Source organism: Vulpes vulpes, chromosome 5, assembly GCF_048418805.1.
Source record: "Vulpes vulpes isolate BD-2025 chromosome 5, VulVul3, whole genome shotgun sequence".
Taxonomy (NCBI): domain Eukaryota; kingdom Metazoa; phylum Chordata; class Mammalia; order Carnivora; family Canidae; genus Vulpes; species Vulpes vulpes.
Genome location: NC_132784.1, coordinates 133,699,346 through 133,717,822, shown reverse-complemented (window position 1 = coordinate 133,717,822; position 18,477 = coordinate 133,699,346). Strand labels below are relative to the sequence as shown.

The following is an 18,477-nucleotide window of genomic DNA, read 5'->3' as shown; positions in this document are numbered from 1 at the left end:
ATATAACGAGTCTCGCATCCAGATAGAGATTCTCCTCATTATGCCAATTCTCTAAGGAGAGGTATTTACTTGAATCTATCCACTCTGATCACTAGAATATTCATTCTAACAGTTACAATCAGGTTTCCACATAAATAATACCTAGAAAGGGGATGTTCATTCATGCATTAGACAATTGTGTAATATTTTCTCCACTTCAGGCACTGTGCTAAACTGTGGGGACACACTGGTGAACCAGATATGGCCTATGTCCTCCAGAAGTTTCTAATAGATTTGGGGATTTATTTATGAAAATGGGCAACTTCAATAGATTGCAGTAAGCATAAGGATGGGTTAAATATCAAGGAAGGACGGGGCACAAATGAGAAAAGGATGGGGTGTGTAGGCAGGAAGAATCAGAAAAGACTAACAAGGATGGCGAGATAACACATCTTAAAGGGAATAAGATACATGTCGCTGTACACGTTTAAACACAACATATTTTAAGAGACGGTCAATTGGTCCTGATAAGCAGCCCATTCTCTTACGCTGATAGTACTTCATAACAAATACCACACAAGAAAATAGAATAGTCTATATTCTTGCCTGGACCATCTGTGATGAGAGGTCAACTCCTTCCCCAAAGTCATTTATTGCCAATTGTTAGAAAACTTACTGATCTTCACTTGTAAATCCAAGTGTATTATGGGGGTCAGATGCAGAAAAACAAAATTGGTCCAGATTATTCATGCAGAAGGGGATTTAATGCAGAGAATTCAGTTTTGGAAGAGATGGACTCTAGGCCGGGCCTTTGGGAACAGCATTAGAATAACAGAATAAGTCCAAGGCCCTGCTTATGCCTCACTCAGAAAGGCCTCATGGGAACTAAGTTCAAGAATCTCATAGAGCAGCTGTGGCCAGCGCACAGGAGGGCAGGAGGCTGCTGCCCCACTCACAGAGAGCGACCAGCCCGTGGCAAGATGAGTACCTGCGGCCGCCACACTGCCCATGAAGTGAGTGAGAGGACAGCAGGGCACCGCAGTAGAAGGCTGAATTTCTCAAAGCCATGCTTGAGGCAGCCACACGCTAACCAGTAGGAGGAATCCCAGGGTTTGCTTCCTCCTTCCCCATCTTGTACAAGTGCACCTGACAAAGGGACCAGTGTGCATCTGGAAGATAGTTGCACAGGAGTCTGAGACATATAGGTTTTCAGGACCAGATTCTGCACTAGGAGAAGTCACTGGAGAAGAGAAGAGGCCTGAAATGGATGGTGGGGCCCCAGCCATGCTCTTTGCCACCCTGAGGATTGGCAACCCCTGGGTCTTATGTCCCAAGGTTATTTATTCCATATTCCTTGTCATGGGGGGAAATCTTTTTATGGGAGCAATGTTTGTGTGATTACAGGGATATTTATAGTCCCTCGAGGCAGGGAGGCTAGGCTACCTTAGTAAGTACATGATCTTAGGCATCTTATTTAATCCCTCTGTGTCTTTGGGTCCTCACTACAACATAGGTATAGTACCAATATAAACCTCAAAAGTGTATTGTGAAGACTGAATGAATGAATCCAGGTTGGTGGTCTTAGAACAGTGTCAGACATCACTAGGAAGTAGATATTTCTGTTTATATTCAAGGCTAACAATGAGGCCTTCTATGGCAAAGCTCTATGATTAATGTGCAAAACCATTAATAATAGCCTGAAACATTAGCTTACGCCAGTACTATTTAAAGTTTTTGTCATTACTCATTTTGTACAGAACATATAGAGATGTATTAAGTTCCTCAAAAAAGATTGTATTTGCTGAATGATATTTATTTCTTCTAGTGTGTAGGATCCAACTTCCTATTCCACAGTCTATAATAGAGAAAAGATCTTTGCAGGTTGTTAAAAATTTGGATCAGAAAGTTCTAGTGAGGTTTTACAGAAACAGTACTCCTGAGAAACATGAAATGTACTCTGTTGCTTTGTCTTCAAGATGAAAACCGAAGCCAGGCTTTCTATGCCCTAATCTATAATAGAAAAGTGTACAACAAAAAGACTATTGCTGTTGAGAGCAGGATGGACAAGTGAGCACAGAATCAGTTACAAAGGAGAACTGATCCACTACCTACATCTCTTAAGCCCAACAAAGAAAATGCAACCTGGTTTCCACTTCTCGAGGAACTCATGCCTTCTGATAAGCAAATGGGAGGAAATATACCCTTGATTAAGGACATCTGGTCTATGATTAAAAGCATTCATCATAAGAACAATAAGAATATAATTTTTAAATTGATAGATCTATCTGATGGAAAGAAAAAACAAAAGAAAATGCAGTAAGTAAAGAATATGAAGAAATATGGTAAAAATAAGTCTTAATATAATAGTAAATACAATCATGTAAATGTGCTATTCTGGCCAATTAAAAGCCAGAGACTCTCTGATCAGAATATAAAAGAACACACAAATGGCTACATTGAAAAACTGACAAAGCTTGAAAGTAAAGGTCAAACAATCATGAAGCAGAATAAAACAGAGACTAATCTTAAATAGTTTTAAAAAAAACAGAATTCAAGGCAAAGAGCAGCACAAGGAACACAGTCAGATCTGTAATAATAAACTAAGAAATTATAGAAGGAAAAGCTCATGAACATTTATGTACTTGGTAATTCACATCAAGATATACAAAGCATAAAATCTACAGAAGTGAAGGTAAAAATAGATAAGATTAAAATTAAAAAAAATTTTTACTAGCAATTTTTGATATGCTCCATTCAAAAATCAAAAGAGACAAAAAATTAGAATATATATGATTAAACTTTCTACATATTAAATGCACAGGAGAGGGAGAGAGAGAGTCCTGATATGCCAGGTGCCCTGTGAACTGAAATGTGTACATATAAGAATTGTGTCCTTGCTCTACATGGTTCTTGGAAACTGTCACCATTGCTACCTCAGCTACCATGGAACTGGGCGAAGTGAGGACACCGCCTCAGGACGCAGAAGTTTCAGTTGGCACATTTTATATAAAATGTATATATTTATATATATATTATATATACATTATATATATAAAATCATTCCATCTCTATATGCATATAGATTTCAATATCTATCTATCTATATATATTCTCTCTCTATATATAAAATTATCTTTAGATAGATAATAAATAGTGCGAACACTATTTATAGCAAAAATACACTTTCTTTATGACCATACATGGACAATTCACAAACACTGAGCAGGTATTGGTCACAGAAGATGCCTCAAAAAATTCCAAGGAATTAATCTGATACAGACCATAATCTCTAACCTCACTCAGGAGGAGAAATCTAGAAAGTATGAGAGAGAATATATGTTCTCAGGCACCAGTTTATGGGGATTCTTCAATGATGTTATTTTAAAGAACTTTTAATTTTAATTTTGCTCTCCGTCATCACCTCTTGGTTTGTTGAGTTTTGAAAGAATGAATGCACTCAATTTCCATCATGTTTCAAATTACTGAGCAAATTCTAGTGTGGTATAGATATAGTATGGTATAGCATGTAATAATGATATGTTAAAATTCAAATTTTAAATTAATACAAAAGCTAGCTTTGCAAATTATGAGCATGGTATATATACTTCATTTATTCAATTATATTTTCATAATTTTAATTACATATTTATTTCATACTTAAGCAGTTTTAATAGGGGCTGCCTCCAAGAGAGTCAAAGGAAGAGCTATTTTTTTTAAAAAAATTGAAAATCCTAAAAAGAGTTTTAAAATTTTAAATATTGGGGAAGAGGAGGAAAGCTGGTAGAAGAGTAGGGGTCCTCAATTCATCTGGTCCCACAAACTTACCTAGATAACTTTAAAAACATCCTGAGCACCTACAAATTCAACCTGAGAAGGTGGGGAGGGGAGCTGCAGGAAGCCAGGCAAGCTGGCGGGACAACAGAGCCCTGACAAGCTGGGCCTGGAACTGGAGCTGTAGGAAGCCACTGAAAGGCCAGCGACAACAAGCCTGGGCATGAAAGCCGAGCTCTGGACAAGCTGGAACTTTAAAAATCCACATCTGAGTCTTCCCTGACTGATAAGTGCTCAGCAGGGAAATAGGGCTGAAAGGCTGGAGGGGCAGTGAAGCCTCAATATTCCTGGAGACACAATAAGAATAGTGGCACCAGGAGAAAACTCACCTTAAACTGCAGTTGGATTGTGCCCTCCTGGGCAACCCTCCCAGGGCATTTGGGAGAAGCCACTGGTTCCATAGGCCAGCACCAGCGCTCCCTTGACCCTAGAGCCCAGCAACAGACAAAGGCAGCTGTCCTCCGTTCCCTTCAGGAGAGGTGGACCCCAGGAGGGCACAAGACAATGAGAACTCTCACGCCACTGGGCACCCTGTAATCTGTGCAGATCAGTGCACCTGCACCTGCCCCAGGAGCATGTAAGCAGTATGGCCTGGGAGACTGCTCTTCTGTACTTGAGGGGAGCTCTTGGCTCTGGAGCTGGAGATTTGGCTGCTGTCATTTTTTCTCTCCTTTTTGCCTTTCACCTGGGAGAGGCAGGGCCCCTAGGGAACAAAGGCCTCACAGGATAAACAGCTCATCCTGAGCCAGGCACCTGGGCAAGGGGCCTGGCATCTCCACCCAGGCACTGACACCTGAGAATCAGCGCAGCAGACCCCTCCTGCAGAAAACCAGCTGGAAGAACAAGGGAAGAGCAAGACTACTGAACAAGTAGCACTGGGAAGCCCCAGGACTGAGGGAAAATAGTATATAGAACTAGAGGCTTTTTTTCATTACAATTCATTTATATTTCAGGTTAAAAATTTCCAGTATTTTTTTCTCTTTTCCTACCTTACCTACTATATTTTACCAACTCTTCATTTTCAAGCTTTTTCCTTCTTGACTTTCACATTTCTACAATTACATGTTTTAGATATAATCTTCATTTTTGGATTCCCTTCAATGTATTCAATTTAGTTTTGGTAGATATGAGTTACGGGTGTTTGCTTTTTGTTTTTTCTGTCTCATCTTATTTTATAATGGTGGATGTTTGTACTTCTAACACATGGACCAAAATACACCCAGAACCAAGTGGAACACTGTGTTGCTTCATTCTGTGAGACTATACTCTCTCTTCCTTCCCATTCTGCCCCCCTCTTGTTAGGTTTTTGTGGTAGATGTCGGGTCTCTATATAAGTTTTGCTGGTTTATATAAATTTGGAATTGAGCATCTTCTTTTTTTTTTTTTAAATGTCCATTTTTTTTTTTAATTTTTTTTATTTATTTATGATAGTCACACACACAGAGAGAGAGAGAGAGAGAGAGAGAGAGAGGCAGAGACACAGGCAGAGGGAGAAGCAGGCTCCATGCACTGGGAGCCTGACGTGGGATTCGATCCCGGGTCTCCAGGATCGCGCCCTGGGCCAAAGGCGGGCGCTAAACCGCTGCGCCACCCAGGGATCCCGGAATTGAGCATCTTCTAACTTACAGAACAAAATACACCAGAACCAAGAGGATCACCTTCTAGGTCCCCTTGGGGAGACTATATTCTCTCTCAACCACTACTTCCTCATCACCCCCCCCCCCTTTTTTCTTTGTTTTTTTACTCTTACAATTTTGTTTTAAAATTTGTTTTCCACGTTAGTGGTCCTTTTGTTTTATTTTGTTCTGTTCTTTTTCTTTTATGTTCTGGTCTCTAATGCCTTTGGAATTGTCTAGGGTGTATTTTACTTAGGTTGTGGATGATATTTTTGACTCTGCTCACTCATACAGTCACTCTGCACTGGACAAAATGACTAGAAAGAAGAATTCACTACAAAAGAAAGAACCAGAAATAATACTCCATGCCACAGAATTGCTGGACATGGATTTAAATATCATGTCAGAGATACAATAAGTTGATAGGAAGGAAGCTGAGGAAAAAAGAGAAAAACAATTAAGAATGCATGAGGAAAGGCTTAGGGAAATAAATGATAGTTTGAGAAGGAAGAATATTTGCCTTATTGGGATTCCAGAAGAGATGACAGAGGACCACAAAGTATATTTGAACAAATCAAAGCTGAGAACTTCCCAAATCTGGGGAAGGAAACAGGCATCCAGATCCAAGAGATAGAGAAGACCTCCCCTCCAAATCAACAAGAACCATTCAACACCTCAACATTTATAGTGAAACTTGCAAATTTCAAGGATAAAGAGAACATTCTTAAAGAAGTTTGAGGTAATAGATCCTTAAATTATATGGGGAGAAATACCAGATTAACAGCAGACCTCACCACAGAGACCTGGCAGGCCAGAAAGGGCTGGTATGATATATATAGGGTCCTAAATGAGAAGAACATGCAGTCAAGAATAGTTTATCCAGCAAGGCTCTCATTCAGAATAGAAGGAGAGATAAAGAGCTTCCAAGATAGACAGAAACTGAAAGAGTATGTCACCATGAAACCAGCTCTGCAAGAAATATTAAGGGGGACTCTGTAAAAGAAAGAGGAAGCCCATAGAAACAATCCACAAAAACAGGGACTGTATAGGTAATACGACGACACTAAATTCATATCTCTCAATAGTTACTCTGAACGTGAATGGGCTAAACGATCCCATCAAAAGACGCAGGGTTTTGGACTGGATAAAAAAGCAAGACCCATTTATATGCTGTCTACAAGAGACTAATTTTAGACCTAAGGACACCTCCAGACTGAAGGGGCAGAGAACCATTTGCCATTCAAATGGTCCTCAAAAGAAAGCTGAGGTAGCAATCCTCTTATCAGATAAATTAGAGTTTATCCCAAAGACTGTCATAAGAGATGAAGAGGGACACTATATCATACTTAAAGGGTCTATCCAACAAGAAGACCTAACAATCATGAATATTTATGCCCCGAATGTGGGAGCTGCCAAGTATATCCATCAATTAATAAAGTAAAGAGATATATAGATAATACATTAATAGTAGGAGACTTCAACATGGCACTCTCAGCAAAAGACGGATATTCTAAGCAGAACATCACCAAAGAAACGAGGGCTTTGAATGATAATATGGGACCAAATAGATTTCACAGATATATAACGAACATTCCATCCTAATGCAACTGAATACACATTCTTCTCAAATGCACATGGAACTTTCTCCAGAATAGATCACATACTGGGTCACAAATCAGGTCTCAACCAATACCAAAAGATTGGGATTGTCCCCTGCATATTTTCGGACCACAATGCTTTGAAACCAGAACTTAATCACAAAAAGAAATTTGGAAGAAACTCAGACACATGGAGGTTAAAGGGCATCCTGCTGAAAGATGAATGGGTCATCCAGTAAATTAGAAAGAATTAAAAAGAGTCATGGAAACTAATGAAAATGAAAATACAACCATGCAAAAATATTTGGGGTACAGCAAAAGCAGCCCTAAGAGGGAAATACATTGCAATACAAGCCTCCCTCAAAAAAATTGGAAAAAAACAAATATACAAGCTAACCTCTCACCTAAAGGAATTGGAGAAAGAACAGCAAATAAAGCCTAAACCAAGCAGAAGAAGAGAGATTATAAAGATTAGAGCAGAGCTCAATGAAATAGAGACCAGAGGAACTGTACAACGGATCAGCAAAACCAGGAACTGGTTCTTTGAAAGAACTAATAAGATAGATAAACTCCTAGCCAGCCTTATTTAAAGAGAGAGAGAGAGAGAGAGAGAGAGAGAGAGAGAAGACTCAAATTAATAAAATCACGAACTAAAGAGGAGAGATCACAACCAATATCAAGGAAATATAAGTGATTTAAAAAATGTATTATGAGCAACTATATCCCCAAAATTAGGCAATCTAGAAGAAATGTGTGTATTTTTGGAAACCTACAAATTATCAAAACTGGAACAGGAGGAAATAGAAAACCTGAACAGGCCAATAACCAGTGAGGAAATTGAAGCAGTCATGAAAAACCTCCCAAGACACAAAAGTCCAGGGCCAGATGGCTTCCCAGTGGAATCCTACCAAACATTTAAAGAAGAAATAATACCTATCCTACTAAAGCTGTTTCAAAGGATAGGGAAGGAGGGAATACTTCCAAACTCATTCTATGAGGTCAACATTACCTTGACCCCAAAATCAGTCAAAGACCTCACCAAAAAGAAGATTTATAGACCAATATCCCTGATGAACATAGGTGCAAAAATTCTTACCAAGATACTAGCCAATAGGATCCAACAGTTCATTAAGAGGATTATTCACCATGACCAAGTGGGATTTATCCCTGGGATGCAAGGGTGGTTCAACATTTGTAAAACAAAGTAAGAGATCAAATCAACAAGAGAAAAAACAAAAACTATATGATCCTCTCAATAGATGCAGACAGAGCATTTGACTTCCTGATTAAAACTCTTCAAAGTGCAGGGATAGAGGGAACATTCTTCAATATCATAAAAACCATTTATGAAAAGCCCCCAGCAAATATCATTCTCAATGGGGAAAAACTGAGAGCCTTTCCTCTAAGACTAGGAACACAACAGGGATGTCGACTTTCACCACTGCTATTCAAAATAGTACTAGAAGTTCTAGCCTCAGCAATCAGACAACAAAAAGAAATAAAAGGCATTCAAATTGGCAAAGAATTCAAACTCTCCCTCTTCACAGATGACATGATACTGTATGTAGAAAACCCAAAGGCTCCACCCCAAGATCGCCAGAACTCATACAGCAATTTGGCAGTGTGGCAGGATACAAACTCAGTGCCCAGAAACCAGTGGCATTTCTATACACTAACAATGAGACTAAAGAAAGAGAAATGAAGGATCAATCCCATTTAAAATTGCACCCAAAAGCATAAGATACCTAGGAATAAACCTAACCAAAGAGGTAAAGGATCTGTACCCTAAAAACTACAGAACACTTCTGAAAGAAATTGAGGAAGACATAAAGAGATGGGAAAACATTCCATGTTCAGGGATTGGAAGAATTAATATTGTGGAAATGTCAATGCTACCCAGGGCAATTTACATGCTCAATGCAATCCCTATCAAAATACCATGGACTTTCTTCACAGAGTTAGGACAAATCATCTTAAGATTTGTGTGGAATCAGAAAAGACCCTGAATAGCCAGGGGAATATTGAAAAAGAAAACCAGAGCCGGGGGCATCACGATGCTGGATTTCAAGTGGTGTTACAAAGCTGTGATCATCAAGACAGTGTGGTACTGGCACAAAAACAGACACACAGATCAATGGAACAGAATAGATAACCCAGAAATAGGCCCTCAACTCTATGGTCAACTAATATTCCACAAAACAGGAAAGGAAAAAGGACAGTCTCTTCAATTAATAGTGCTGGGAAAATTGGATAGCCATGTGCAGAAGAATGAAACTAGACCATTCTCTTACACCAGACACAAAGATAAACTCAATATGGATGAAAGATCTAAATGTGAGACAAGATTCCATCAAAATCCTAGAGGAGAACACAGGCAACACCCTTTTTGAACTTGGCCACAGCAACTTCTTGCAAGATACATCCACGAAGGCAAGAGAAACAGAAGCAAAAATGAACTATTGGGACTTAATCAAGATTAAAAAGCTTCTGCACAGCAAAAGAAACAGTCAACAAAACTACAAGACAACCTACAGAATGGGAGAAGATATTTGCAAATGACATATCAGATAAAGGGCTAGTATCCAAGATCTATAAAGAACTGATTAAACTCAACAGCAAAGAAACAAACAATCCAATCATGAAATGGGCAAAAGACATGAAGAGAAATCTCACAGAGGAAGACACAGACATGGCCAACAAGCACATGAGAAAATGCTCCGCATCACTTGCCATCAGGGAAATACAAATCAAAACCACAATGAGATACCACCTCACACCAGTGAGAATGGGGAAAATTAACAAGGCAGGAAACCACCAATGTTGGAGAGGATGCGGAGAAAGGGGAACGAACCCTCTTGCACTGTTGGTGGGAATGTGAACTGGTGCAGCCACTCTGGGAAACTGTGTGGAGGTTCCTCAAAGAGTTAAAAATAGACCTGCCCTACGACCCAGCAGTTGCACTGCTGGGGATTTACCCCGAAGATGCTGATATAGTGAAATGCTGGGACACCTGCACCCCGATGTTTCTAGCAGCAATGGCCACAATAGCCAAACTGAAAGGAGCCGCAATGTCCTTCAACAGATGATGGATAGATGTGGTCTATATATACAATGGGATCTGACTCAGCCATTAGAAAGGATGTATACCCACCCTTTGCTTCGATGTGGATGGAACTGGAGGGTATTATGCTGAGTGAAGTAAGTCAACTGGGGAAGGACAATCATCACATAGTTTCACTCATATAGGGAATATAGGAAATAGTGAAAAGGATTATAGGGGAAAGGAAGGGAACTGAGTAAGGAGGGAAAAAATAGAGAGGGAGACAAACCCTGAGAGATTCCTAACTTTGGGAAACAAAGGGATGCAGAAGGAGAGGTGGGTGGGGGGATGGGGTAACTGGGTGATGGGCATTGAGGAGGGCACTTGATGGGATGAGCACTGGGTGTTATACTATATGCTGGCAGACTGAATTTAAATTTAAAAAAATTAAAAATAAATATAAAATTTAAATATTGTTTTAACATGGAATGTGAGATGAAGAGGTGAAAAATACTTGAATGGATACATTTTCATTAACTAAGCATTCTGATGACTAGAGATATTAATTGTATCCTTCAACTTATGTCTCCTAACCCACTTATACAATACTGCTCCCTTCGTGTGAATAAGCCATGGGCATTGCTGAATCTTTCACCCTAAGCGAAGAATTCATAAATAATTAGATTTTACTTGCCAGAGTCAAGTAGGCATTACCAAATGAATAACTGCAGAACTATTTCCTGGAAATGCTGATTTCTAGCAAATATGCCTGTATGTACTTGTTTTTGGCCAAATGATAACCTTCTTCCCATTTACTGACCTTTAAAATCTCTTTCCAGGTTCCTGCCGGTTTGGTAAGAAGCCTTTCTGTGATGTACAACTAAAATGATGGAGAACCCACCTAAGGGTGAAGGCGAGGCTGAACAAATTCTGGGAGTTAAGGTAATTTGCTATCACACATCCAGAAAATAGAGCTCCCTAACCGGGTAGATCAAGACGTGATGTATTGATCAACGGGCAGTAAATGTGCAGTGGCTCATCAATTCTGCTCGATGATCCTGAGAAGAAAGTCATGTTTTCCCTTCTATTTTGGAGATGGGAAATCTGGAGCTCTGACAACAGTACCTGGCTGGGAGCACACATGTGGCCAGTGGCAAGGTATGATCTAACGAGGTCAAGGTGTCACTGAAACCACGTGATCTTCCCCCTTTGGTGTCACTAGGAGGGAGACTCCTTCATTACTCTGCATTGAGCACATGAACCACTCCCTAAGGGAGGGCAGCCAAATGGGATTTCACTGATAATAATAGCAATGATGCTACTGTCACTGCCCCCTTACTGGGTTCCTAGCTAAGGACAGCGCTTGGGTCAATGAGACGCCACACACCTCTCTCCACATCCAGGTGCCTATCCAGATGCCTCATTCTCTCTACGGCAGAAGAAAAGTCATGTTTGCCTGAGGAGCCCCATAGGTCAGAATGAAAGCATCGCAAACCTGGCCTCACGTGGGCATTTTCATTGTCTACTGATGCGGAATGGTCCCTAGCTGACACTGCACCAGGATGTGCTGAGATGTTCCCATGTGCAGCATGGGGTGTGACAACGGGCCAGGCAGCTGTGTGGGCTTGGGAGCCACTGCACTGGCATTACTTCCGTGGTGAAACGACAGCTTAACTTAAATCATCACCTCTGTAATTTGAGGCCTACATCAGTGATTCGATCTTTGGCAAGGCACCGCAAATCTGACAGATATGTTACGAAGGACACACAAATTATGAACTCTTAAGACTCACAGATAATTTTGGATTTGAAAATTATTTCTGAAATGCTATGTTGCTGAAAGTGTTGGCGTTTTGCATTAAATAGCTTCACAGTTATATATGTGCAGCTACTATGAGAAGAACAAACTGTCAAGTTAAGATTATAAGATGATGAACTGTGTTTACTTTTGTCTTAGTCAAAATGTCATGTTAACACCAGATCTGATTCATTCCCAGAGTTTCACGACATCCGATGCTGCTGACCACTCCTTCCTTCCTCCACCACCTTCTCTTGACTTTTGTGACGTGGTCTCCCAGTTTGGTCTGAAGTCTCCATCCCTCCTCCGCCTCCTCTCTGAGGGCCTCCTCTGCCCCCTCTCTGACGGAGGCTTTCTGGCACTGTTTCCTACACAGTCGAGTGACCTCATCAACTCTCGGGGTGCCAATGACCCCAACTTCCACAATCACCAAGATCTAGAGCTGAGCTTCAGACCTGCCCATTCCTTCACTTTGGATGAATGTTCTTGGGTGTCCCACCTTTCCCCCAATACATGTTCTTCCTCCAATGGATCCCTGACCTGGGAATGGGTGGCATCAGAACTCACCACTGCAGGAAGCTTCAGCTTTAAAGAGTTGCTTCAACACTAAATCTGGGGCCAAAAATCTAATGGTCTGAGGTGCTAAACAAGTGACATTCATAACAAAAGTAGTGATGGTGGGAGAGCGACTGTGGCAAAACTGAAGGGTACAGACCAGGCTACACAAGGCAGTTAATGCTTAACTTTAGCAGACTTAAGCCGAGTGGAATTGCAGGCTCAGTCTGCCAAGTGGAGGGCTTTGTGAAAGGAGCTAGAAATTTGATTTCAATACGAAATCTCTACATTTTTCAATGTTGACAACCAATCAAATTTAAAACAATATGGACCCAAAAGATGTTGGTGGGCTCTTATTTTGCAAGCTCTGTTTTAAATTGATGGTATCCAAACAACTTTATTCAAGAACTATTTTTTTTCAGCAAATTAAATTTTACCTAAGTCCAATTTAGCTAGTAACCACGATTTGTGTACCAATTTCAAAACTTGCATTTCTTCATCTTTGCAATAATGTGTATATTGTAAATATCCCAGGCAAACTGACTGCAAAACCAGAGAGCTAAGAAGATTTCCCTGACAGCTAGTCAGTCAGATAAGATCCTCTTTATTTTATCAGAAAAATGGTTCAGATTGTAAAATACTCCTAACAATCCATTGGTTTCTGTGATATTCCATGATGTTAACTCAGGCATCGTATGTCTGAATGTGTGAATTGCTCCTCGCACAGACTGAAGGCAGAAGGCTTGGCCTCCCTCGGACTGGATGCCTGACTCTAGGGACTCCTCAGCCACCACACCTTCGCTTGCTGATTAACCAGCATAAATGCACCGATTTCCACCACACCCGACTCTATCACGTACAATAGATCGAATCCATTTCTCGGGTGATTTCAAATTCATGAGTTCTGTTTTCTGCAGGACAAGGGCCTGTGCTTTTTCCTCTCAGCCATCACCTTCTTCCTCAGCCTATGGTGTGCTTGCTCTCACCGTACGTTGAATCCAGTTACGTCTTTTGAATACAAGGACTGTAATGTTGAAAGAGCAGGTAAGAAGAGGCGTATGATTCTGTTGGCAACAGAGTGAAATTCCCTCCACGGATACGGGCATATATCAGTTGTGTGTATGGTGCTGCTTTGGTCTTCTGAACATATGGACTTGAGAACAAGCTTTGGGTATTTATTATTCATAAGTAGAAGGGCTTCTATACTTGCAAATGGTAATGACATTCATGGTCAACCACGTCTGGCCTTTCTATCTTAGGATTTTCTTCCACTGAATGGCGATAGCAGGAGAAGCCTCGGTGCTTGGTCTGCGGTGTTAGAATCTGGTGTGTAACACATGTGATTGCAAATCGTGCACCTTAAAGTATAGAGTTTGTTGAAATATGAAAGCATATGCAAAAGTGAACACTCACCGATGAGATACATGCCGATCCAGTCTCCAGCGTCCACCTCCTCCTTGATGTCCCAGTGGATCACCAGGTCCTGCGAGTGCCCTATGGAGTAGTAGGAGCTGCTGACCATGAGTGTGGAGCGGCTGTCTGAGGTGACCAGGTCGGTGTCACTGGTGGAGCGGGGGATGGTGACGGTGCCGTGGGGGCCGTTCCGAATGGCCATGCTGTGGAACTGGCCGGGGTTGTAGCTGTGACGGAGTGGCTCCTTGCACCGGCGTCGATTCTGGGAGTTTCTAGATGGAGACGCCATGGCGGCCAGGCCTAAAAACCTGTTCTGGTACAGATTCTGTGGGGGCAAACAGACAATTAGCGGGGGTGGAAGATACCAGCTACGTAATCGCGGTCTTCAGAGGGAAAGAAGGATGTGCTGGGAGAAGAAAGGAGCTGTGAGTGAGCAGCCCTCCAAGGGGGATTTGAAAGAGGACACAGAGCATCTTCCTCAGGGTTCACACAGGGAAGGCAAGCACAAAAATGCCAGCTCCCCAAGGGGCCGTGCAATTCCACGCTCTACTGGAGTCTGTTTCGCCTTCTCCCTCTAGCCCGTGGGTCTTAGAAGGGCTCAATGGCTCTGGTGGTGTGACTGCCCCAAACGAGCTGCCATCTCTTGAGAAATCTAGCAGCAATTCAATTGGATCCAATTTTATCTTTTTTTAGGGTAGATTATGATTATGATCACTGAACATTTTAAGAGTTCCTTGCAGCATTCAAGACCCCAGACACACAGCCCAGAATTATAGGTGGCTGAGGCTGCTAGGCCTCCATTACCACTCTCCACCCTCCAGAAATCTCCAGCCATCTGAGATTCCCATTAAGGACCTGTTCCAATCCCTTACTAATCTTTGAACACCATAATTTTCAACAAAGTCCAGTCTCAGAGAACTATGGCTCGGAGCCCAATGTTATTGTAGAAACCATTGTATCTGATGAAAAAAAATGCATGTTTTTTGTTTGCGACATTGAGCACTTACTATGAGCTGAGCCAATGCACAGCAATAGCTGGATTGTTTGGATACAGATGGCTTTTAAAACATGGGTCGGGGGCGGGGGACATCATATCGAACTTGCACAAGGGGTTCTTTTTTGAAACAAGGGAAGTGTGATTCTGACTTCGTCAAAGTATATAAAAATTGGAATTTAAATATATAATTTTGAGATACCTGGCTATAAAAGAACACGCCATTTCTACAAATAGGAACACTTTTGTTCTCAAGGAGAAGATTAAGGGGGTGCCTTGGTGGCTCAGTTGGTTAAGCACCGGAACCTTGATTTCGACTCAGGTCATGATCTCAGGGTAGTGAGATGGAGCCCTGCATCGGGCTCTGTGCTGTACATGGAGTCTCCTTAAGGTTCTCTCTCTCCCTCTCCCTGTACCCCCTCCTCACTCCTGCTCGAACTCTCTCTCTTTAAACAAAAACAAAACAAAAAAACAACCGAAGAGAAGATTAAGGCCTGAAAATGTGTTGAGTCATACAGTTTAGATCCCAGGGCCAGTTACTTATTGCACACATCAATCAACTGCAAGTTATAGACTTTCTGTTTACTGTCATGAGGCCCAGGCCTCAGCGGCAGTCTGCTCTTTGGATTACATAAGTCTGTTTAGCAGGCATTGAGGCCTGCACTTTTTCCATCTTCCAAGACCAGGGCACTTGTAAAAAGTCCATTAACCTGATGAAGCACAGTGTTGGCATTCTCCATCTCAGTCCTTAATGGCCATGTGGCAGGCCTGTTGGTTCATTATTTGAGTCTCTTGTTAGGAATTCCTCAGGTCTCCCTGGTGGTAACCATGGCATTACTATAGCCAGAAAAGCCAGACTCCAGAAAGCATCTCATCGCACTATTGGCCATATGGTCTTTTATTTTTTTTTTAAATGCTTGTCGTGTGACAGTATGAACATGGACAGACCACGGTGTCACCTGGACGATAGGCAGAGCCCAGGGAACACGAGCCGCCCATGCACCCCACAGGCACCCTGGCTCTTCTGAGCAGCTCACAGGGGACATCTGTAACCTGACCATCCTCCAGGGGGACTTTGTCCAGAGACCTTTGGAACATCTCCAGAAAAGAAAGGCTGCAGCTACAGCATAACATTTCTGCAGTTTACACAGGCTCACCTAAAACTATGTGATGTGGACTATTGTGGAGATTAAAAACAACTGGGAATTAAATAGTCAAGCTTATGATTGCAGGTTAAACCAAAGCTAGTGCAGAACCTACCAAATTCCAACCTGTGCATCCCTGGACATTTTACTTAATCTTCCTGGTCCTCAGTTTCCTCGTTTGTAAATGAGTTGCTGTCATCACTTAATGAGACAACGTAAATCAAGCCCTAAGCATAGAAAATACTCAATAAATAAGAAAAAAAATACTGCTAATATACTACCGGTATTGCTTTACTAAGAATGCCTCAATGAAACATAGGTCCTGGGCAGTTGGCCAGGCTCACTCACTGGCCAAGGGTCCCCTCATATCATCCCAGGGCCCTCATACTTAATTTCTTCTGCAACAAACCCACAAATCATTTCTAGTCACGGTCCTGCAAGTTGTTTTTCAAAACTGAAATTCCAAGCATTAAACAGCCCAATGTATTTGTAAAGGCACCCTATATATCAATTTTTTGGAGAGGAAGGCTCCCTTTATCTGTCAAGTTTGTGCTTGAATAGGATATTTTTGCATTAATGTTGAGGCTTGAGGGAATTTTATTGATATACTATCAGCTGGGCCCTCAGAAAAAATTATAGAGTGCTTTTCTTTTGTTGAAGACACTTCTGCTGTGGTATTTTTATTAGAATTCCCTGGAAACCAGGCAACTTTCCTGAAACTGTCAAATTATACCAGTGCTACTGTCTATGTGGCATAGAAGGAACCATTAGTCAAGGAAAACGTCTGTCAGTAATTTACTGGATTGCAATAATGGCATTTGCCCGGAATCAGTAAAGCGGCCTCAAAGCTGTTCCTTGAAGGCTGCACTCCCCACCCGCCCCACCCTGTCTTTGTCCACACCCTCTCCATTTGTACTTGCAGGGATTGTATTTCTGCTTCAAGATTATGCCCCAACACCAACTCTGCTATAGCCTCCCCTTGCTTCCTTTTCCCATTCCCCAAAATGTGGGCCTCGGCTCTGTGATCCCACAGGAATCCCCGTCCCCTGCAGAGATGCTGACTGTATTATGGCTAGTTGACCGATTCACACACGTTCCTTTGCAGTGAAGACTCAAAGCCAGCACTTCCTGCTCCTGGAACTGGCATGACTCCTGGCATCAAAAAAGGCCCCTGAAGCTTTAATTAATATGATTCATTTTATTCAATGAGGTCCCTTCTTTTTGCAGAAGGGGTTTAAGTTCGCTATTCAAAACAGATAAAAGATGGAAAGACATAAGTCAGTAGATAGTGCAGAGAGAAAAAGAGACAAAAGTTATGTACAAAGGCTCACCTAAAACTATATGCCATCGTGTCCCTAAACAGGTGTTACTGTTAAAGACTCACAACAGCTGCCTCTTGAACACAGCAGGTGGATAGCTGATCCCCAACGTGCGATTCCTTTGTGGCTACACTTTCCCGGGCCATTCACAAGGGTTCCAAGCTCACACTATAGACTCATCCGGCTGGAAGAAACAATTTAATCATTCTCCATTCACATCTGAACTGCGAGAGATAGAGGAGGATCTGTCCTGCTTCTAAATAGCCCTGGATAAAAGACCGCTCTCTTGCAAGACAGTGATTCCATTGTTGTACAACCTCAAAACTCTTCCTAAGCTCTAAGGCAAATCTCGTGGGACAGGGACCTGCCTTCTCCTTCCTCCCCGCAAAGAGCAGGAGTGGCTCTCCCATTATCTAGGAGGAGGAAGTCAACAGTATCACTAAATTGCTTCCAGCTTCTTCTCCATCCCGCTAAGTCATTCGAGGGTCTTTTATTTTCCCTTACCTGGGTGATGGGTAATAGACACAGATGAGAAACCAAGAGAATATTAGTAACAGCTCCAGTGACACTGGGATTTTCCAATTGTTCGTAATCAAGGGTGTCTACTTGTAGACTACGGTAAGCACAGATTGTAACTGACCCCCGAAAAAGCGAATCCAATGGGTGAGCCACTGAAGACAATCTGATCACATTGTGACCTACTTCATAGGGAGGAGGATTTGCTTGCTGGCTTGTTTCCTACTTGCGGCTGAAGATCCAACAATGAGGTTTTGTTTACCTATTTTGCTTTCCAACTGAAATCACTCAAATTGTTAAAATGTTTTTAATTAAGTGATATGTTCTTGGATTTTTAAAAAGTCTTGGAACAGGTCTTGCACGTTTAGTGCTTTAAGTTATTCTTATGCATTAGAGTATACTGGCAAACATAAAACCTGTAAGGAGACGGAATCTTAAAAGAAAGAAATCGTCACTCCTAGGGAAGGGACATGTTATTTTGGATTTTATTTTTTTCCGGACAGGGAAACAAAAGATTCTGCCGCCTCAATTTCTAACTGACAAAGTCATTAATGGCTTTTCTGTTTTGGAATACATAAAGCTGTGAGTGAGTACCATCTCAGAAATGAAGAGAAAGTGGACAAAAGCCATATCTATAATAGACAAAATGACCCTTAAAAATTGCCTCCACACT

At 41.6% G+C, this 18,477-nt stretch overlaps 1 protein-coding gene across 4 annotated transcripts in view; it reads right to left on the bottom strand.

The window, feature by feature from the left end:
- The window catches only part of HECW1 (HECT, C2 and WW domain containing E3 ubiquitin protein ligase 1), a 444,141-nt gene that overhangs the window by 233,414 nt on the left and 192,250 nt on the right, over window positions 1-18,477 (bottom strand). For all 4 annotated transcript variants that reach the window (XM_072760066.1, XM_072760065.1, XM_072760067.1 and 1 more), the window contains one exon: window positions 13,831-14,155. In XM_072760066.1, coding sequence (XP_072616167.1) covers window positions 13,831-14,155 — 325 coding nt within the window. The remainder of the gene's footprint in view (window positions 1-13,830; window positions 14,156-18,477) is intronic.